This window comes from Canis lupus, chromosome 25 (genome assembly GCF_048164855.1).
Source record: "Canis lupus baileyi chromosome 25, mCanLup2.hap1, whole genome shotgun sequence".
NCBI lineage: Eukaryota > Metazoa > Chordata > Mammalia > Carnivora > Canidae > Canis > Canis lupus.
The window spans coordinates 33,004,373-33,028,012 of record NC_132862.1 but is presented as its reverse complement, the minus strand read 5'-3'; the positions used below and the strand labels follow the sequence as shown (position 1 = coordinate 33,028,012).

General features: G+C 39.7%; 1 protein-coding gene across 12 annotated transcripts in view; it reads right to left on the bottom strand.

Annotated features, from left to right (window-relative positions):
* The window catches only part of GRIN2B (glutamate ionotropic receptor NMDA type subunit 2B), a 502,860-nt gene that overhangs the window by 189,406 nt on the left and 289,814 nt on the right, over positions 1-23,640 (bottom strand). For all 12 annotated transcript variants that reach the window (XM_072798946.1, XM_072798943.1, XM_072798951.1 and 9 more), the window contains one exon: positions 5,217-5,815. In XM_072798946.1, the coding sequence (XP_072655047.1) occupies positions 5,217-5,815 (599 nt within the window). The remainder of the gene's footprint in view (positions 1-5,216; positions 5,816-23,640) is intronic.

Sequence of the window (23,640 nt, the reverse complement as noted above, 5' to 3'; positions counted from 1 at the left end):
CATATTGGAACACACATTGAAAAGGAAAATAGCCATTAACTACTCCCCCAGGGAAGTGATAAAGGAAAAATACAGACATGTGCCTACTAATAGCTAACAATTCTTCTCTAGCTCAGGGGAATAAAGACAGGTTTAGATGACTGGCCTACTCACTTTCTAAACACTTTCAGATTATCTGTTATCAAAACTGTTAAGATTTTTCTCAGGAACTAAGTAAGATCCTTCACTTAGGGAACACATGACAGAAGAAATTATTCAACTCTTTCAATCGAATAAAGTTCCCAGTTGGAATAAAACTCTATCTCAGCATGGCTTGGGCAGCAGTATGGGACACTGGACTACATTTACTAATAAGGCATAAATGAATGCTACAAAGTTCCAACGGAAAACTATTCTTATTAGTGTACAAAGTAAGGTTGTCACATATAACAAAAACAAAAAAAACGGGAGCCCTATTAAATCTGAATTTCAGATAAACAAGTTTTTTTTTTAGTAGCAGTAGGTCCCATGCAACATTTGGGATAGATTTATAGTAAGAGATTTAGCTACTGTTTATCTAAAAGTCCAATTTAACTGGGATTTTGTATTTTTCTAGCAACTTTGCCAGGCCTGTCCAGCAACCTAGAGCCTATTTGGAGATAGTCACCAAAACCATACCTGACCAGCCAAGTTTCAAGGAAGTTGAAGTTCCCAGTAGGGAATTTGGCATAATACCTGATAAATAATGTTTATTTCAAGAATACTCTCTGAGAATGCTTATAGGTCATTTAAAAAAAAAAATCTTCCTTGATAACTAACAAGTGAGTCACTTCAAATGTATGTCTCTCTGTGGCATTCAGTGATAACAATAGAGCCTCCAATCCGTGGTCCCTAAGTCTAGAAAGAAATCCACTTTGGTCAGGTATAAATGAGAGCTTTACCTCCCCATACAACACTTCCGCTTCCGGAGACAACAGGGCCTGTTAATGTTACTGGGTTTTCAGAAGGCCAGAGGAAAATCCACTTCCAGACTCCATATTTCTGGTGTCATGGGGGCTGGGTCAGTCCCAGATACCTCCTGAAGAGGCTTCTTCCCGCTGCTGTTGCAGAGAGACAAGAGCAGCAGGCCAAAGAAAAAGTCATCCTCATAAAACAACCAACCATTTGCAACAATTTTATTTGCAAAGGTTTCCTGCTGTGGCTAAATGGTGTGGCTGCTTGGTTTGTTATTTAAAAGAGTGACCCTAGTGAGACCAAAGCTCTTGAAGGGGGGAAAAAGAGGCCGATTTCAGACCAGGATACTGTAAGAGGAGCTGGGACTGAGTGTGCCTAATTGAATTCTACTGATGATTCCAAGTACTGCGCCATACAATAATAGCTCAGACTTTGAGGATAGCTCCTTTATAGTCCCCATTAGTCAACCCCAATCCTTCCTGGACCTTGATAGAAAACGATATTAAAATAGTCTCAAGAGAGGCTAAAGACTGGATTCAGGAGCCCTGAGGAGATGCACTTGAGGGCAGGGAAGGAAGAGGGATGCAGGTATGCAGACAAGGGAGACAGCCAAGAGAAGAGGTCTCACAGGCAGTTAGATACAGAACCCTCCCCCACCACAAAAAAAAAAAAAATCAGGTAATTGGGACAGAAGAGAAAGTGCACAGAGGAAAGCCTTTAGTGGAGAAGTGCTTTGGTAAGTCTGAAGACACTTTTTATGCAGTATACGGGGGAAATTGAGGTAGACTCTCTGCTCTACCCTGGGACTCAAGGAATTTATGAATAATCTAGACTGTGTAATCTTTGTTCTTTTTAGGACTGCTACACTGGCAAACATGGCACTGGGTATTTGTGGCCATCTTGCCAATAACGTCTGAGGAAGGAGAAAGGAGGACTAAGGAGTGCTCTCTTTCTGAGTGGCCACAAGACACAACAACAAAAGTCAGAACCAACTGTGGTTTTAAAGGTGCAGTCATCAGAAACCAGACTTCGAAGAGAACATTTACATTCTAAGGTAAAGTAAGCCCAATGGCAAGTGAGAGGATGCAGAGGATGGCTCACCTGGACAAAGTTTTAGGACATAAGCAGGCATTCCTGGACCAAAATTTATGGATTTTAACTTAACACTCGTTTGATTTCCTTGGTTGTTTGGCAGACATTTTGGTCTAGATAGTTTTCATTGTCATCACTGGTTTTAATGGATGAATATTTGGTAAAGTTATTGGATGACCTGGTAAAGTCACTGGCATCAGATTTTAATTTAACACTACAGACCATGGGAGAAAACCTGAATGTACAGAACCAAATAAATAGTCATTTTTTTCAAGGAAATCTCTATTATCTTGCAAAGAGAAGCAGAAGAAAACTCCTACAGGGTTGTTCTGCACTGGGCAGTTCAGCATCTCCGAGGAGGTCATTTATTCACTCCAAGTGTCTTTCTTCCCTTTGCCACACAAGACACCAAGAGTGAGGGTACTTGGAAATAAGTAGGACAGAAAGGTCACTTCTTTCACAGAACTTACAGGGACAAGAGATAAAAAAACAGAGAGTTACAACTGTCTGAAGAGTGGCTTTCCTGGTCAAGCATAAGATGCAGTGAAAGCATATCACAGGGTCCCATTAGCCCATGGTCCAGGAAAGCTTCTCAGTGGAAGTGATGCCAGGACCCAGTCCTGAGGAATGAAAAGGAGGCAGGTGAAGGAGCATCTGCATTTACATACAGGTGGGAGGAGACTCCTGGGAAATATATTCAAGGTAGAGAAAGGAGCTAGAAGAGAGAAAAAAAACATGGTATTTTCAAAGAACTAAAGTAGGTTCAGTATTGCAAGAATATAGCATTCGAGGGAGAGCATGGCAGGAGACAATTTTGGAAAGATGAGTGGGCCTATGCAGTGGAAGACTTTATAAACCATATCAAGGAGATGGGACTTTATTACAGGAGCAATGAAAAGCCATTGAAAGGCATTAAGCAGGAGAGTGATGAAATCACATTTTCATTTTAGATCACTCTGGCTGCAATTTGGAAATTGGAAGGAAGCAATACGGAGAACCAGAAGATATTTACTAGGCCCTGCAGCAATGCAGGTGAGGAGAGCCAAACAGGGACATGGCATGGGGATGCAGCCGTGAACATACTCCAGAGGAGATCCGTGGGAAGTGGCACTAGGAGACGGTCAGCTAGGAGATGGTAGAGATGTGAAGGCAAAGATATTTGGGCAATTTTTACTTTAGGCAGCTGAGTAATAAATAGCATGTAGTCTTTATAGGTGGTACAGATTTGTCCAGAAGAGGGTGGGAGGGGAATGGGAGAGAAAGCAGTTTGGCTGTGGCCAAGGTGTAAGGCCCCGTGGCATCCAAAGAAACCTATCTAGTCACAGTTGATGATATAGACTGGGGTTCAAGGGAGAACTTTCAGCCAGAGGTCATTTTGGAGAAACTTACAGATATCAGTTGTAACCTTGGCAACAGAGGACAGAAGAGGGGGTCTGGGACAAAACCCTGAGAAGCATCAATATTTAAGAAAGGTCTAAAGGAAGATGAGCATGCTAAGGACTTTGTGATAGAATGACTAGAGAGGTAGAAAGAAAACCAAGACAGTCTATACCAAACAAGCAGTGATAACCAGCTAAAGCAGAAAGCAGAGTTCAAGGTGGGATAATCTTAGGATTGGAACACAGACAGAGCTACCTTAAAAGGAGCTATGCAGGAGCTACATTAAAAGGTGCCTGGCTGGTGTCTGACTCTTGATTTCGACTCAGGTCATGATCCCAGAGTCCTGGGATAGAGCCTTCATCAGGCTCTGCGCTCAGCAGGAAGTCTGCTTGAGGATTCTTTCTCTCCCCCTGCCCCTACCCACACTCTTGCTCCCTCATTCTCTCTAAAATACATAAATAAATCTTTTTTTAAAGGTAGCTTTAACTTTAACTCAAATTAAGAGCTTAGGTGAGGGAGTTTAGATAAAGTCCCTTCCAAAGGTTAAACAAGTATAAGTAGGTACACCCTTCAACCTCCACTAATTATATTTCAACCTCCCCAGAGTACACTTTGATATTTTATTTAAGCTGGATGGTACCTGAGTACATGCTTTCTGCATAGCTTTCTATTTGTCAGATATAATTCATAATGAATTTAAAATGGATGCTCAAAACATATTGTTGAATGAAAGGTTACTGAACAGCATGTATAGTTATATTTCCATTTATGTAAAGTTATAGGTTTAAATGTATATATATATATATATATATATATATATATATATATATATACACACACACACATGCATAGAGAAATAACTAGGAAGATGTTCACTAGTTATTTCCATAATGATTATCTCTGGTTCGCTGGATTTAAGAACACTTTTTCTTTTCTTTCTTCTTTGTGATCTTCTGCATTGTCTGAATCTTTACAATGTTCACGTGCAGCAGTTTTATACAAATCACAGAACCACAGAAGCCTCATATAGAATCTTCTGCCCTACACAGTCACATGATATCCACAGGAGGATGTGCTGGAGTCATGGCTGGATTATGAGGTAAGGTCAGGGGAGCAGAACTTTACCTATATCTTCTTCCTACTGAAGAAGTCGGACTAAGATCAACTACAGAAGGCTCCTCTTTGGCAGCCATCTCACATTTCTAAGGCAGAGAGGGAAGCAAAGGAGACAAAAACCAAGGACAGAACCCTCCTCATGTGCCTCCAGACCCACATAACCTATTCTCCATTCCCTCCCAGTACAGCAGCATTCCTAAGTAAAGGGACTGGTAGGTCCTCCCTCATGTCTATGCCCACTGTGTCTTTTAGAGCAGTCAAGTATGTAGGGCTCACAGAGGCCTGCATACAACTCCAGACTGAACCTCTTACATGAAGACTGATTATGGGCAGTTTACACCTACAAACATTATTCTCTTGAATCATAAAATGGAAACAATTTTTAACATCTGTCTCATAGAGTACAGCTTTGAGGGTTAAACGAGGTCAAACCTGCAAAACACTTAAGTAACACCTAGTGCATAGTAAGTGATCAGTAAGTGGGAACTGTTTTGTATCTCTTAGAATAGGAACCCAGCACAGCAAGCTTTGGATCTGAAACACTCCCACCATCACAAACGACTGCCATCCCAGTGGCCAGCCTTCAACCTCTGACATCTTGAACTATTCTTCCCAGCCTTTCCAAACCTCCAACCCCAATGCTGAAAGCCCTCCTCTGACCTCTGCCATCAGTGTGCCCTCTGTCCCACACTCACCTATTTAGCATGTTGGACTGGTAGATTCTCTTCTCATGGGTGTTGTAACAACTGCTCTTGGGCTCAGGGATGAAGCTGTGTTCAGACAGCATGTCGGAAGCAGCAGTGGTGATTATGGCAATTCCATCCCTCACTCTGGCAGGGAGGCCGTAGTCCCATTCATCATAGGACACAGAAATGAGGCCAGTGGGGAACTCCGAGGGCACTGTGTCAGTATCCCCTGCCACCAGACTAGGTACAATCCATGTGTAGCCGTAGCCAGTCAGCCCTACTGAGTTAGCTACTTCAAAGATATACGTGGCTTCTTCCTTAGTACAATAGAGAAGAATGATGGGGCTCTGCAGTTTCTTGAGCTGGTTCTGGATCTTAGAATCTCCATCATCCAGGGACATGTCCAGCAGGAGGACTTCCTCTAACTCCCAGCCCACGAAGCTGTTCTCAATGGTGCTGCGAATCTTGTTTACAAAGTCCTGGTAGCCAGGGAAGTAGGTGGTGACAATAGAAAAGATGTACCAGTCATACTCTTCCATGATATTGAGCATTACAGAAGCTTGCTGTTCAATTGATGGGCCAAACTGGAAGAACATGGAGGATTCATCCTAGAATTGTAAAAAGGTAAAATAAAAAAAAAAAGAAAAGAAAAAAGAAAAAAAAAAGATAGTAAGGGAGAGTCTGAATCAACTGGTTACAAAGGTTTGTGTTCATCATTTACTTTTTCACATGCCTTTTAAAATGGGATGTTTGAATTATAAATATTTGTAGTAACTTTATTCCTAAAACTACCTCTTAGATTTTAGGGAAAAATCAACATAGGTCTATATTCTCATTGTCTGAAATCCTTGGAGCATAGGGAAGCTTCCTACAATCAAATATGTTAATATTTCTATTGCAAAATACATAAAGAGTTGCATTAAGTGGAATAAAGACTCTAAATGGCCTCACATTAGTTCATGTGAGGTCTCACTGTCAAATGAGTTCTAGGAAAACACACACTTTTCATATTTTTCGAGCCTTCTGAACTTATCACAACTGTGGATGTCTAACACTTAGAATGAATAATGGAAATGCCATCAATTTACTCTTAAACTTATTGATGGAGGTGGTATACGCACACTGGCCTAGCAGGTGGGTGGTACTCAGGTATGGATATCAGGGAGAAGCACATGGTAGTAAGATTTGGTCAGTATATTTTCTATAAAGATGTAACTGCTAAAATAATAGCACGTTGAGTTTTCCATCTTCCCCTGTGATAATGAGACATGCAAGTTAGAGTAAGGTGCAAACAATGTACCTAAGCTACAAGTTAGGAGGACTTTTATTCAAGCTTATGTATAATTAAGGCTTATTTTAGATCAGCACATAGAAGATTGTTCTTTCTCTTACCTGTCTAATGCCACAGGTCTCAATTTGACCTGTCTCTTATACACATAACCTTCTGTCAATTCTGAGAATCTTATGTTTTCTCCCTCCTTTTGAGGGAGGAGACATTTTAAATTTCTCCCATTTTAAGCCATATTTCACCTGCTGTTTTGAGATGTCAAGCCCTGCATTTTATCTCTGCCTTACAGCTAGAAGAATCTGAAACCACAAAATGAAGACCCTCTCGGCCTTGTCCTTCTTTCTCAATCCATTTTCCCCTGACTTCCTCCTGGGTAATGGCATCTCTTTTCTTGGTCAGTGCCCCCTATCTTTTATCTGATGGTTCATCTCCATTTTATAACAATCCAGCTAACAAAATTGTGTCTCTCTAAAAGGGGCAGCTCTTTTTTATCCCCCAAACTAGAGCTTCAAAGTACAGTCACAAGAGACTAGGCTTCTAAACAAAATTATACAGTGATTTCTTCGTTCAGGAACATATTCTTGTATAGCTAAGAAATTGCTGAGTATTTTTTGGGCACCCACTATTGAAAAAAACACAGGTTGGGAAATATCCAGCTGGTATCCAAAGACCCTGATTCGGCAATGAAAGCTGCCAGCCCCTTTGGCTCTGCCAGAGCTATGATTGCTTCATGTGGCTTGAACTTTTCACATTTCCCACAGGCAATCCAGAATGAAACAGCAGATGCTTAGTCATTTGAGGGCAATTCTTTCTGCTAGGGGTAAAATGGTGCTTATCATAGCTCCTTCCTCTGGCTTAAACATACAGTTAAAGAGGAGCCTCAAAGGACCAGGGAATTCAGAGAAGCAGGAGTGGGTAGGGAAGGAAGAATGGATGGGAAGGAGTAGGAATTAATTCAGAATAGAATAAGAACTTCATGTGTGTTTATTCTAAATTGCTGCCAGCCTCTGCCCCTAGTTTCCTACTACAATACAAGTACTATTCTTCAGGTAATGCCAACTTTGTCCTTAGGTTATGGGATTATAGTGGGATTCCAGGACAACAAAGTTGAATTATTCCAAGGCTTGTCAGGGGTCTACAGAGAACTACAACAGGAAAGGAACGTCAGCCACCCAGAAAGGCTTTCAGGAAAAAGTGATTTGTTTTCTTGTTACTTCCTGACAGTGTTTCATCTGAGACTTCCCCAAATTCCCTTTTTCCACTCTAGTTTTCACAAAATCTAGTGGATGTAACAAAATGACAAAAGCTTCCAAATACAACTTAATAGGTACAGCTAAGGATGAAAGGAATCCCAATTGTAAACAAAATAATTCAACCCATTCTATGTGAAGGGAACATATCTTACACCAGGAGGTTCTTGAATACCCTAATAACTCTCCATCCATTGCGAGACCACAGCTGGTTCAAATACACAGGGAAAGATAGCCCTGAGAGATAATCCATGAGGGTCCATAGTAAATGAGCCCATGCTAATGAAAATAACTTTAAAAGAAAACCAATCTAATATATACCAACCCTACCCTCTTTTCTCTTAGTCTTCTCCTAAAACCCTCTCACAATTAAAAACGAGATCTAAAGAAACTACCAGCTACTATGTGGAGAAATCCAATAATAAAAGGTAAAAGTAAGAAGAGAGGAAAACTAACATGGCTCTATCTCACCTCCATCATACCCTCCTCTTACCTAATTCTATCATCCTCTACAATCATCCTTTCTGACTCCTCTCTCCCAACAATGCCCATTTCAACTTTTTATCTTGCCAATCTTTCATTAAATAAAAGATGCCTTACATGACCATTTTATCTGTGGCATCAAAAAGAGGTTAATGAAGCCAAACAGAAATCAAGAGACAAGAGTTATAGCTTGGACAAATGTTTTCTGGTATAATGAGCGGCCCAGTGTTATTAATTTAGTTGACACATCAATCTGGTATACAGCAGTCGGGAATGGGACAGCTCTGTTTCAACAAAGCTTTGGGCTAACTATAAGTTGCAAGCAGTGACAGGCTTTGCAAATTATGGCCGAAGCCACAAATCAAAGAGCAATCTTCATGTGTGCATGGAGTGGAAAGGACTGGTGGCCACGCATCCATCTTTGCAGGCACCCAGCATGCATTGTGATCACCACAAGAAGTGTCATCTTTGAGGATGAAGGACAGGGATATATTTCAGTTTGCAGCCCACTATGCATCCCCACTTACATTTTTGTCTCCTAATGAAGATTTCCAGTCACATTTATTGCATGAATGTACTTCTTCACCTTGCCTTTTGGGCGTCTTTAAAGCATTAGTGTATAAAGGGCCATCATGACTGAGATAATTAACACAGGAAAGGTACAACTGTACATTAGACCCAATCAGCCTAGAACCATTAAGTTGAACCTCCATCACTTTAATGTTCATGGTATTTATTTGCTAATAAAAAAACAAAAACAAGTATTTTTGCATTCATTTACCAGTCTCCAAAATATTGCTGAAAGAATTAGCAGTTCGTGAGATTCCTCTTTTGCATCACCCAGATCTCCTACAGATCCACTTCAGAAATAAAGGATTACCTACCACAGATGCTAATAATGCCCCAACAATACATTTTAGCTGTCAGACCACTCTGGGAATTGTACGAGCTGAAGAGAACCACCTTGCCCAAAGTCATGCCCCCTTTCCAGGGTAAACTACCCCAAATGATTAGTTGTCATAGGGTATAAAGAACATGTCCTCTTGCCCTAACTCTAGACACCTTTGAAGGATCAGTTGATTTTCAGAACTTCCTACAGGGTTGGTTGGAGCTTCTATTAGAACTGCATCACACCTTTACTTCTCCCTCTGCCCATTCCTTTTTTTTTTAATTATTTTTTTACATATTTTTTAATTGGAGTTCAATTTGCCAAAATATAGCATAACACCCAGTGCTCATCCCATTAAGTGCCCCCCTCAGTGCCCATCACCCAGTCAACCCCACCCCCCGCCCACCTCCCCTTCCACCACACCTTGTTCGTTTCCCAGAGTTAGGAGTCCTCATGCTCTGTCTCCCTCTCTGATATTTCCCACTCATTTTTTCTCCTTTCCCCTTTATTCCCTTTCACTATTTTTTATATTCCCTAAATGAATGAGACCATATAATGTTTGTCCTTCTCCAACTGACTTATTTCACTCAGCATAATACCTTCCAGTTCCGTCCACATCGAAGCAAATGGTGGGTATTTGTCATTTCTAATGCCTGAGTAATATTCCATTGTATACATAGACCACATCTTCTTTATCCATTCATCTTTCGATGGACACCGAGGCTCCTTCCACAGTTTGGCTATTGTGGACATTGCTGCTATAAATATCAGGGTGCAGGTGTCCCGGCGTTTCACTGCATCTGTATCTTTGGGGTAAATCCCCAACAGTGCAATTGCTGGGTCGTAGGGCAGATCTATTTTTAACTCTTTGAGGAACCTCCACACAGTTTTCCAGAGTGGCTGCGCCAGTTCACATTCCCACCAACAGTGCAAGAGGGTTCCCTTTCTCCACATCCTCTCCAACATTAGTTGTTCCCTCTGCCCATTCCTGCCCGATCTTCTCTTTACATGGCAATGATCTCAAGGGCACTCCCTAATAAACCTCCTGCATGCTAATCTTGGTTTCAGGGTCTGCTTTCCAGGGAACCCAACCCAAGACTATTTAGTTCCCTTTCTCAAAATGGAAAAGAGATGGCTTTAAAAGAAAACATGATGTCTATTTTCAAACACAGAAATGATCTATATGTTAGAAGGACAAGTCTTTGCCCATTAGCTCCAGAGGAGAAAACTGGGACTTATGAGTAGAAATATTAAATGTCATTATTTGGTTCAATAGAAGAACAGGTAAGCAACTTAAAGCAATTTAGAATGGAATGAACTCATGAGATAGTGAGCTCTCTATTGCTATAAGCATTCAAACAGGAGCTGGATTATTATTTGATAAAGGGATTCTCCCCAGCAGTCTGCCTGGAAAATGTCACATTCTCCTTCAAGGTCTAGTTCAAGTGTCATCTTTTCATGCATATCATCTTTCTCAACTTCCCCAGGCAAGTTAGTTCTCTTTGCCCTGTATTTTCATAATATTTTGTACATGCCTCTATCTTAATATTTATCACAGAGGAAGCATATATGCCTCCCTCCTCCCACTAAAATGTATGTTTCTTAAGAGCAGGAACTATGCCTTGTTCATCTCTGGATCCTTTGATGGCATATGAAAAAAAGTAGTTTTGTATTAATATTTAAAAAGAAGGTTCTGGAGGATCCCTGGTTGGCTCAGCAGTTTAGCACCTGCCTTTGGCCCAGGAAGCGCTCCTGGAGTCCTGGGATGGAGTCTCACGTTGGGCTCCCGGCATGGAGCCAGCTTCTCCCTCCTCCTGTGTCTCTGCCTCTCTCTCTCTCTCTATCATGAATAAATAAATAAAAAGAAAAAATTTCAGAAAAAAAGAAGTTTCCTTTATTGGGTGGGAAATTTATTGAAATAACTGATGGCCTCATCTGGTTCCAAATTTCTATGCTGATGGCACATACTGACCTTATAGAAATTAAATCAGCTATGCCTAAATAGTTATATATATATATATGTGTGTGTGTGTGTGTGTGTGTATGATATATATGTATATATTATAAGTATATAATATATTATATTATATATATTATATGTATATAATATGTATATATTATAAGCTGCACTTTTATAAGATGTGACGGGATCCCCCTTAGAGCCAGGGAGAGATGTAGAAAATACTAGTGGCCATTTCCTTACTCTTCTACCACAAATTCCTTGAAAATATAACTTATACTCACCTCCCCTCCAATTCTTCTTCTCCCATTTTCTATTACACTAACTCCAACCAGACTTTTAATGTCACTAATACTCCTCTTGTGAAAGGCAGAGGTGACCTTGATATTGCCAACTCCAATGTCCATCTGTAATCATTGTTAGAGTCATTAACGTACCCTCCAGACTGAGAAGACACTTTAATAACCAAAAAGCAAAGCAAAACAATTCCATACCATTTACACAGTTTTGTTCAGAGTAATTTACTGAGAGGAATGGGTAGACGGCTGACCCACAGCACTACACAGCTATTTTCCATCCCTATCTATGCCTTAATCCCCAGATTTTGTGGGTAGAGGAGCATGGTGGTGAGGTCACAGGGTAGTTATCTAAACTGGTCCTATGTGTGCACTAGAGGATCTCTATTAGTCATTGAAAGTGGTGCTACCTGTGTGCCAGGGATAGGGGGCACAAGACATAAGGCCAAAGATGAAGTCAGTGTTGTCAGCCTTCCTGCAATCATCCTTACCTGTGAGCTGCATTTAACATGGGTAATCACTGGCTCCTAGCTAGGCTTTCTTTCCTTGGGCTTCACATTCTCTTGACCTTCCTCCAACCTTACTGGCTCCTCTTTCTTCTGACCTTTCAAAGCTGAGGGCCCCAGAGTTAATCCTTAATCATGTTGTTTCTATCAACATTTACCTCCCCCAGAGATCTCATACAATCTCCTGATTTCAATCCTATCTATATGGCAATCACTTTCACTCTTCTTTCTCCAAAACTTCAAACTTATGTGTCAAAGTACTGTTCTACATGTCCATTTGGATATCTTAGAAATATAGCCAACATTTCCAAAACCGAACTCAGCCTTTCCCATTTCAGGTAAAGGCAATTTAATCCATCCACTTCCAACCCCTCTCCTTCTCTGGAATCCTACATCCAATCAACCAACCTTGATTGCTGACCTTCAAAATGTATCTAGAACACAACCTATTTTCACCAGCTCTGTCTGAGCCACCATCATCCTTCACCCAGTCACTGTAAGAGCCTCCTAACTGGTCTCCCCTCCTGCCTCTGCCCCCAGCCCTCTTCAGTCTTCGCTCAAAAAAAGGAGCAGGATGATCCTTTTAAACTTATATCATAAGATGTTATTCTCTGCCCCAAACCCTCAGTGGCTTCCCAAACTACCAAAAAGAAAAAGCCAACAGTCTTGATTTGGCCCCTTAATGCCCCATGGATCCCATACTCTCCCACCCTTCCTCTCACTATGCCCAGGTACTCTGACATCTCTTGAATTTATATACTCTCCTGATCCAGACCTGTATTCTAGCTATTTTCTCTGCATAAAATACTCTTCTTCCAGCTATCCAGGTATCCAAACACACCTGTTTCAATTCTGCTAAAACCTCAACTTCTCAACAAAGCTCAATCCTGGCCCTGCAATAGGATATTAATGCCGGCCTGAACCTCTCATCCTGCTTCCATTTTTTTCTTATTGCCTTAGCATTTATCACCATCTGATAGACTACACGAGTACTTATCTAATATATTTGTTATGGACTTACTCCCTCTTCTCAACTAGAGTAAACACCAGGAGAGCAGGGATCACAGTTAGTTCATTGCCACAATTGAGTACCTGAAATGGGGCCTCAGTAGATGTTTGTTGAATTTTAAAATGCAATAACTGTGTTGCAACCAGTTAATCCTCAAATCTAGTTTATCTTTTTTGGCTTTCCAACTGAGATTATATTTTTCTAGTATCACAAAGTGTTTCACATTATTCAAATCTAAGTACTTCATAACATCATAGGTATTATGGTCTGCTAAAACATTAACATAGAATCAGAGTAAATAAATCTGATTTTCCTTCTAGTCCCTCCTGGTAGTATATGAGTGACGAAAATCCTGTTCTTCTTCTAAATGCAGTTCTTAGGAGGATCTGTGTTTGATAAAAGGCTAGAACTGCTAGACCTTGAAAACTTTCTCCACTACCAATGGATTTAGGAAATAAGTATGGAAATGATGGGGTAAGAGGCCAGAACTAAGAGAAGTTCTGGCCATTTTTTTCTTTCCTTCTTCCACACTAAGAAGCAGAGTAGAAGCAGAATATGGAGGACAAAATCTCTTCTCTCCGGAAATAAGTTTCAGGTATCTTCTCCCCACCTAACTCCAAAGATCCCCTCCTTTGGACTAGAAATTCTGATTCCACATTATCAGTTTTTCAGGTAACTAAGACTGCTGGTGATAGTTACTGAGGGTGGGTTTGAATAGTGTCAGAGTTTTGTGAGCATTGCCTTGCAAGATAGGGAAAATGCCTAATGTTCTCCAGCCTTGCCATTAGTCAGAAGTATCATGACTGAAAAACATGATGGAAGCTCACTAGTGGAGAATCATGATCTTCCCTGCCTGTTAAATGCCAAATACATTCTTTTTTAAACCTTTGCACACAAAGGAGAGCACTCTGGGTTTTCAAAAGCCTATGAACAAAAAAACTTAAGCAGATTGGCTGTGACTAACAAAACAATTCCTGCAGAAGCCAGCATTCTTTTTCTTATTTGCTTTTTCAGAAGATAATTTGGCTTTCTCCTTGAATTTTGCCCCATTTTCTTCCCTGACTGAGCCTCCTTCTTGGATGTGCTTCAATTGCTAAATGGAAGTCACAGTTGAGAAGCAAACTAAAGGTATCCACTGTGAGAATGCCTACAAGGTTCTTCCTATTCCAGGTCTCAGAGACAACATAATAGCAATAGCAATAGCAATAGCAATAGCAATAGCAAGAAAGCTTATAAGACAGACAGAGGGGGGAGATACAAGGGAGGGGAAAAAAAGGCAGAGTTCCTCTCACTAGCATACTCAAATAAATACGGAATTAAGGAAGGGACCAAAGGGCTTGGCGAGTACTAACAGAACTTCTAGAATGTGTTCGTGCTCCCCTGTAAGGTATCAGGACTGCCAAAATCTTAACAAGGCTATTTCATTTCATATTAAATTAAAATTCCTCTCTATGGCCTACTCCATTATGTACATCAAAACAACTCTCAGATGGATTGGCTTGTATTTTTATTAAGAGGTCCTTTTCTATAAAAGAGCAAGCTGACAAGTTCAGCAACAATCAAGTTTGGTGATTGAATAAAAGTACTTTTAAATAAATGCAAGGAAAGAAGGCAGGGGGAAAGGAAAAGTTGGAAAAGAAAATGAAAGGGATAGAGAAAAATAGTGTAAATATTAAACTAGCAGTATTAGTTAGGCAGTAGGATTTTTAATATCAGACTAAATGTATTTAGGCAAATTTGTAAAATCAAGTGTGGGGGCACCTGGTTGGCTCATCAGTAGTACATGTGACTCTTGATCTCAGGGTTGTGAGTTCAAGCCCTAGACTGGGTGTGGAGCCTACTTAAAAAAATAAAGTTTGTTCAAGAATAATATCGATCTGAGGATTTAACAGGATAAAAAGAAAGGCAACACAAAACTAAACAATTTAACCAAGGTAAAACAAAAGGAAGTATTAGGTATGAAATCCTACATCCCAAAAACTGTCTATGCCTTCAAAGTCTTGCCACTTAACTTGAGCCAATGGGGTAGAGTTTACAGAAGAACTGTGATTATTAAAAAAGGACAGGGTTAAATACAAACTGGTAATGGTATTTGACATCCTAGCAGCATTTTTCAGAATAAAGATGTTGACATTTGTCTCAAATAAATTAACATTCCCATCTCTTCATACATATTCGATCAGAACATCACATTCACATACATGTGGGAGTACAGAAGTGGGAAGGTACTCACAGGAGGGGAAGCATAGAAAAGCCATTTTGAATTTGATCAAGTGATGAATGTTAGCACCTCATTTGTTGCTGAAAATAACAAAAGCACTGGTTCCAGATATAGTGACTATGTCCATACATATGGGTCTTTTCAAGGTATCTCTGGAAAAGAGGGAGCTCTCATGCTTCTGTCCCTGTTCCATATAGAAAGACAAAGCATCCCTGAATTTAGAATTTGGACCAGTGATGTTCATTTGCCACAGGTTAACAAGTCATTATCTCCAATGGTAGAAATAAGTTTTCTGAGAAAGTTTTTTGCACCAAACATCCAGTGAACGGTATTCCTACATCCCTGGATTGGAAAACTGATCACCACTTCCTCACATCAGCAAAGTACGGCTATTCACAATCAACACAGCTTTGAATTTATTCACATCTCCCAAACCAATTTGGTCCTCCATCTAAAAGAGGCAACGCATTTTGAAGGGCTCCAGAAATGAAAATAAAATTGCATACAGGCGTTTTAAAAATATATATACATATCTTCAACAGCTCATCAGCACCTGCCTATCTTGGCCTCTCTTGATTGTAGGACTTAGAACTTGAACAAGCAGGCATACCTTCCAATCTTTAAACTGGGACTGGCCAAGGACTCTCCTCACCTACAACATTTTCAGAGCTGACTGGGCTCCCCTAAGCCCAGGATTTGATGCACTGATGTGAGCCTGACTGAGTATGGATATGTCCATCCAGAAGAAGCCTTCCTTCCTAACAGCCTCACCATGGATCCAATCCAAAGGACTAAGTGTCTTCCTCGTGGTCCTGAGTTTTATTCCATCACTTTTGGATGAGGATTCCCTACTTAGAACTTCCAAATGTTCTACACAGTCCCTGACAAATTGCCAACACCCCTGATACTGGCCCCTGTTCCCTATTTCTGCAGATGCCAGCTGAAGTCTGACATCCTTCTCCCAACTTTAACTGTGAGATGATGAGCACATTAATAGTGCCAACAATTTGCTGCTTTGTACATTATTATATCAAATCCCTCCATACCCACACCAATCTGAATCACACCATGTTTCTTGGAGCTAGCTGGCCCCACGCTATGGCAGGCAGTCCCCTGGCAAGGTTTAGTCCAGTCTTCCCAGATCTCTGACCTTCCTTAGACCTGCTATACAGATCCCAGTATGCATGGCCTCAATAGAATGAAACTGGTGTCCAGTATTAGACTGGCTACCTTCAAGTTGACTTGAGATTTTCTTCATGTTACACTGAAAATTGCTCTCCTTTCCCAGAATTATTCAACTTTTACTTTTGCTATGCCTCATTTATGCCTGCTGGTTATTAGCACTAAAAATGAATCCTTAAGAGTTCAGAGTTCCTAATTGCTTACTCTTCATTTTCTTTTCCTCATGCTCTGGATGGCATAGGTACATAAAGTCTCATGGGGAGTACAACACAATCTATTAGGACTAGTACTCAGCTCCTCAACTGCTACAGGGAGAACCATACTAAAACTACTTTTCTAACCCCACAATTATGTCCATAATTCCTTGAAAAAAAACCTATGCTTTTTTTTTTTTTTTTTTTTTTACCCATACAAAGAAGTAATACTTGGTTTAGAAGGTACAGAATACTGCAGATCCAGCTTCTAACCCATTCAAGAGTCACACTTTCTGGTCCAGCCTGTGCCCTCTGACTCAGTGATACCAACTGTGCAAACATTTTCAGAAACCATCTTGTAACTGCTATAGTTACCACTTCAGTCCTATCTGAGGATTCTTCCTTCTTTGCCTCCTTTCCCCACAGTCCTATAGCTCAACGGATAAATATCCCATTGGAATGTCCCAAGTGGCCTACACCCTTAGCCCAACAAGTGTTTTCATTCTCCTCCCTGGGGTCTTGGGAGGTGAAATGCTGTCGATATCTCAACTTGACTCAGGATGATTGGCCAAGCGAGGACGAGGAGCTGCCTTGACTCAAGAGGGGGTATCAAAGTTGGCGAGATCCTTCCTGCAAATAAGAACTTGGCAAGTAATCAAATGGCCTATCTATTCATTCTTATTTTGAAGTTTGTTGATTTGTTTTTAAACTACATTTAGTGGTCTCCAACATTTCTATAATGCAGAGCATTTCACCTGAATACTTTTCCTCTGATGGAAGCGTGCAAGGAGAATAAAAAGCTCTTTAAAAGAAAATGCCAACTGGCATTTCAAGCAGAAAGAAGCTCAGAATTCTCTGGAGAACAGTCATTGTTACAATCAGATGTAGCATTTATTAATCTCTAATCTGGATCCTTCACAGTGGAGCTTCTGCCTATGGATGAATCATCCCAGACAAGTATGAGTCTTACATACAGTCTCATTATCTTTAGAACTGGCAGTAAAACAATGCACCTGAAGCTATCAGGTTCACTTTAGCTGGCTACTGAATCCTGATCCATGCTAACAAAACAAAATGAGGGCATCCTTATAGCTCAGCAATGACATTTTGATGTTAATTCAGTATTGCCAAAAGGTACCAATATGTTAATCTTCTATAAGAACAGCTTAAACTCTGTTAAATAATGCCAGCCTAAGATCTCAAAGAACAGACATTAACCAGAGTGGCTTGAGAAAACACTAGTCCACCTTAAAAAAAGATCTGCAATTAAGCCAGTTTGGAGGAATGTGAGGTAGAACTAGATTATTTTCCAAGTCTTCACAGAAAATTCCACAATTTTTCTCAGTTACTTAGACCAGTGGTAATATTGACTTTCAGAAATTCTTCCCTATGTCTGTCTTGATTCCATCACACTGTAGATTAAGCTCTTTGGCTCTCATGCTTTCCTTGATGAAAGGCATGTAATAGGCCTTCAAATTTTTATGGAACCAAATCAAACTGATTTCAAGATAGATGATGGTTTGGTTCAAGAAGGATAAGGTTCCCATTACAATATTTATTGAGCTGCTTGTAGTGTACCAGATTCTATGTATGTATTATGTTAATTAATTCTCACATCCCTGTGAAATAAAGCCCTATTAGCCTCCATTTCACCAACAGAAAAAAGTAAGCTTTAGAGACATTAAGTAACTCACCCAAAAGTACTGTTGATTTGAGAATCTGGCTAGGTCTGACCTCAGAATGCACACATTCAACCACTGCACCATACATCTTCAAGCTTCCTTTAACCATTTCTGTAGCCCCATCTGAACCATCTACACCTCCTATTTTAATTGTGAACCATGGAATGATCACAGTCATCTAGTTAAATTTGCCTCGTGACTAGTAATTATTTTCATGAGTTCCTTAAGCTTCACTCCTATGCATCCATTACTAGCACATGGATACTGCTAACGAGCAATGGATTTGGTGCATGTTATTACCCTATAGTATTCTTCTACTAAACATCATACAACCTGATCTTAAGATCGTATTAATTGTTTGTTAATCAAGCATTTATTAAATACCTATCAAGTGCTATGGGAGGTAGAGATGAAGTGTAAGTTAGCATCCTCATCCTTAGGGTAAGCTAATTGGAAGACAAGATCAAAATATACAAAATAATTGATGACTTTCCTAAGTTAAGTGATAACATGATTTTTAGAATATGTCATAGGAATGATGAGAATAGAGAGCAGTATGGATGGACGGCTATATTTTCTAAGTTCCTTTGTATTTATCTCTCTCTCTTCTTTGTACTTATCTCTGTACAGTTCTCTCACTAGCTCTGTGCAGTCAGCAAATTAAATACCCAAGCATTTCAATCCAAATATGACTGTGGATAGAAATATAAGTAATGCTGGCCTTGAACTCAGCCTTAGATTTGTCTTCAGGTGGATGATGAGCATCTGATGTCCATTATCTCAAGCAGCAAGGTAGGGGTTGATGGACATACCATACACTATCATATCCACAGCACTCTACAGTCTAAATGAATTATATATAAATTTATCTGCTTGATATATCCAGCCTTTCATTTTCATCTCAGAAGATTGGATTAATATGACAGGACTTGTCCTTTATGAAGTCATGCTATCCAGTTAAAAAACTTTCTTCTCTCCAAATAATTGCAAATTGATTTTGTTAAGATTTCTTTTCAGTGTTCCTTCAGAAAAGCTAGGGGAATGATAATTCCTAGTCTTTCCCTTCTCTCAATGTACTTGTTTTCTTGACACTGATTTTTTTCCCCCTTTGGCTCTCTAACAATTTTCAATAATTGCACACATTGGTCAAGAGGTCAATCATTTTAGTGTTCCTTACATAGAGATGCCCTAGGATTGCAAATTTAAATCCAAATAACTCACAGAAATAGCCTGATGACCAAATTTTCTCAGTTCAATTTGTTAGTCCCTGTGCCCCATTCACTTAAAAATATAGAGGTGACTACCTAAATGCTATCAGTTCTCACAATTGCCTCCAAATCTGTTGTAAAACATGATCTCTTTTTTTTTCTTACTTTCTTTCTGATAAAACAAGTGTATATTCTAAGATCTTTTATTTTTGGCCTCCTGAAATTAAATGGATATATAGTAGCAATGACATCCCTGAATAATCACATTGCCATTTTTCCAAAAAAGAGGACAAAATCTGAACCAGAGGTGCTCCCAGGTGTAAATGGGATGGGGCACATTGTCCTCAGAAGCTGAGTAAGTGTGTAAGCTCAGTAAGGAACTTTGGTGATAAAGGGTAAATCTTTGGTGATGAAGGGCAAATCCATGTCTCCCTTAATTCTCTCAACTTCTTAATCCTGTGAGTAACTTCCATGTTCCCCTCTCCTTTCCTTCGAATAAAGGCAAAGATCTCCTGCTTTGATCACCATAAAATATTTCAGATACCTAATTGGCTTTATTTATTAAATATATTCTAGAAGAGGGTTTTCATGTTGCTCAGTGAGTAACTTCTAGAGGCACAATCAGTTAAGCCTCCTTCTTTGATATGTCAAGTAGTGTATCAATCATGCCTAATTTTTCTTTTAGATTAACCTCCCTTGCCCACAGGCTCAGCTTCTCTTTGCAGAGCAGAAGTACTATTAACCAGAAGTGGATGCCTGGCCAAAGCAGCCTGTCCTTACGCTGACCAGCCTGTCCTTAAGTAGTCTGGGCCTTACCTGAAAAAAAGATCCCAGCTCATCAGACTCTCTGTCTCTCTCAGGAATCTGAATCAAAAACCGGAAAAGAATGGGGGAGGTTTTTTTGGGTTTTTTTGTTTGTTTGTTTTAATCTATAACATGAACTAGACGAGGAAGGTCCATGACAAACCAAGTTCCTGAGCAATGTGAAACAATGAGAAAATGGAAGCTATGGGATGGCAGAGGAAATCCAAAGTAGAAGTCTTCAGTTCCATGTGATAATCAAAAAGACTTTAAAATACAGACCACGATGTCCTTGAGAAAGACCTAGTAGGTATCCAGTCCTAGAATGGTCTTAGTTCCTCACAGCTTTCCAGCTCTTTCCATCAAAGCTCACAATAAATTACTAGGTATTTTGTTTTTGGTTTTGTTGGGTTTGGTTGTGTGGTTTTTCTTTTTTCTGAAATAACTTAGTTGGTCTTTGCTCCTACCAATCAAAAGGCCTAACTAAAAATTAAAAAGCTACAATGAGTTACTACTTTCTTGTTTTTATCTTTCTTGCTTGGAATTTATTCTGTAGTTTCCCACTTTCATGAGGAAAATATCTTCCTAGATGACCTTCAATTGGTGAGCATCAGTCCCTAGCCTGAGACTGCTGGAGCAGAAAGGGTGGCTGGACAGTGTCCCCTCTAGTAATCCAAGGTCATTCACATAAGACCCTGCCACCAAGGCCCTTTTTTATTGGTGTCTGTTCAGTACACAACACATGGCTAACAAAGAACTAGGCACAGCAAGTAGGTACAGCTCACTTGGAAATAAAGCAAAATAATTACTTAACGGTTTAGAGTATCCTTGGAGATAAATACTGTTTGCTTTAGCAAGCTATGTAATATGCTAACAAAACTGTATCCCTTTCACAGACATTGAAAGGGTTAAGAAGTTGCTTGCAAATGTGACTCCGAAATAAAGAAATAAAGCTGGCAGATGATGTCAGGTACCACAGATTATATGCAGATTATACACGTACATTGAAAACAAGAAGCAGAGCCACATAACACACATGATGAGAAAGCTGCCTCCCTGTACTCCTAGACCACCAAGACCCATACACGGAGCTTGATTAGGCTTTGGGGAAGGCTGTTCCTGCAACATCAAGCCAACTCATAACAGTTCAGAAAAGGAGCTTTTTACCTGAACTTCTATTTTGTTTAAATTTCTGCTAAGCTGCATGTGACTCCTGCCTTCTAAAATATTAGGCTATATCATTCTCCACAGTTGCAAGAAATGAAATCTCTCCCATTTTGCCCTTCTTTCTCTGGCAGCATTTTCAACACACCCTAAACAAAACCAGATTCATCCCAATCTTCAATTTTTTCCTCATTGTACCTAAAGCTGTTCTGCATGCTGTTCAAATCAATTCATCTCCCGCTTTCTTTTGAGTTTAGGATGGAAGTCCTGGCTCTAACCATCAAACTTAGAGTTCTGTCTTCTGAATTCCCAGGTATCTCATACTGACCTGTCTGTCCTGTCCATGACCACTTCAAAAGATCTGAATGTTCATTGATTTGACCAAATTTGGGTCATTCTGAGGGCATCAGGAAATAATAAGGTAAAATATTAAGTTTATTCTCTGTACAATGGTGGTTGAATTGTCAAAAAGGCTTGTTTCTGAAATATTTAATAGATTTCACTGAACTTTGTTGTGGAGAAGGAGGTTACAGTGTTTTTTTTTTTTTTTAGCACTGAGATTAAAGGTCAAATAAACTTTAATTTAGCCCTTGAGATTACCATTTCAACACAGAGCTTGCAACCAGAGCTTTGTGCACAGCTCCCAAATTCTTAGGCACATCCCTGAAAGGCAAGAATATATATTGACAGCATGATCCCATATTTCTTTCATCTATCCAGCCACTGGTGTCTGGATAGATGGATGGATAACACATGGCTAACACAGAACTTGGAACAAGAAGTTGGTACAATTCGCTTGAAGGTGAAGTCAAATAATTTACTTGATGGTTTAGAGTCTACTTGGAGATTAAAAACTATTTGCATTAGATGCAAACAAAACCACATCCCCTATTAGGCATAAAACTTGAATGGTTTTAAAAGGAAGAGTTACTCGGGCACCTGGGTGGCTTAGTTGGTTAAAGCATCTACCTTCAGTTCAGGTCATGATCTTGGGTCCTGGGATTGAGCCCCCACATTGGGCTCCCTTGGAGGGTCTGCTTCTCCCTCTCCTTCTGCCCCTCCCCACTGGTTGTGCTCTTTCCACTCTCTCTCAAATAAATAAATAAAATCTTTTTAAAAAATAAACAAATAAAAGGAAGATTTGCTAAGAAACCAAGGTAAAAAAAAAAAAAAAAACAGTAAGAGAAGCAGCGTATTTGGGCTATGGAAAAAGAACTGGATTTGGAATTTAAAAATTCATATTCAAACCTGGATACCTCTTAGGTGTGTGATCTTAGACAGTTATTTCATTTATCCAACCATTATTTCCTTCTAGAAAATAAAAGTGCTAATTCTTAATTTATAGAGTTGTAAACAGTACCAAATGAGGCAACACACAGGAAGCTGCCTAGCACAGTGCCTGACACATAGCCAATTTTCAGACATGTGAAGCATGACTCTACTCACCACCTATGATGGCCAAAAATATAAGCAAGGAAAATTTTATTTAGTACATATTCACAAACTGGTTGATAAATTCATCATCATTTTTATGGTCCTCATTGTCCAAGCATCCATTCTATTTGATTAAACACAGCTTCCAAGTTTGACTGGACCTTCAGTACAACCCAGAACAGCATGGGCTCCTAAGTTGTCCCTTTCCAAGGATGTGGAGAACAATCCACACACAGAATACTTGAACTAACCAGTAAGAAGATATAGGCAGAAATAATAAATTTAAATTCTAATATCCATATCATTTAAGACAGTACATTTCTATCACAGGCAGCATAGCAGCCTTGCAACAGATTTGTTTTTTCTTTTACAAATTAACTAATTTCTAAATATCTTCACAAGTTTACAAAAATAATCACAGTCCAACACTATTCCTCCTCATCAAAACCACCCCCAGCTCTGAACCTAATGTATTCTCATTTAGCAAAGTCTCAACCTCTATTCTTACCAACACCCTCAATGGTAAAAGAAATTATCTGAGGTCCATTCTCTGGAAGGCCCCAGTGATGTCACCGATTATAGTTGTGAGTAAACTTCACACTCAAAGACTAGAATAGTAGGAGCCTTTAACACCCGGAGTCCAGTGGAGGTGTTGGGTTGGAATTAGATGGTTAGAACTACAGAAATGGCCAGTGTACCCATATATTCATCCTCAGGCCCAGACTCACAGGCACAGACTTCATAAATTCCTTCCTATCTAGCCATATAGAAACCACAAAGCTTTATGAAAGATGCAAAATTTTCCTTATTCAGAGGCCTAATTTTCCTTGTTTTTCCCAAATTCAATTTTTACGTTATCTGAAATA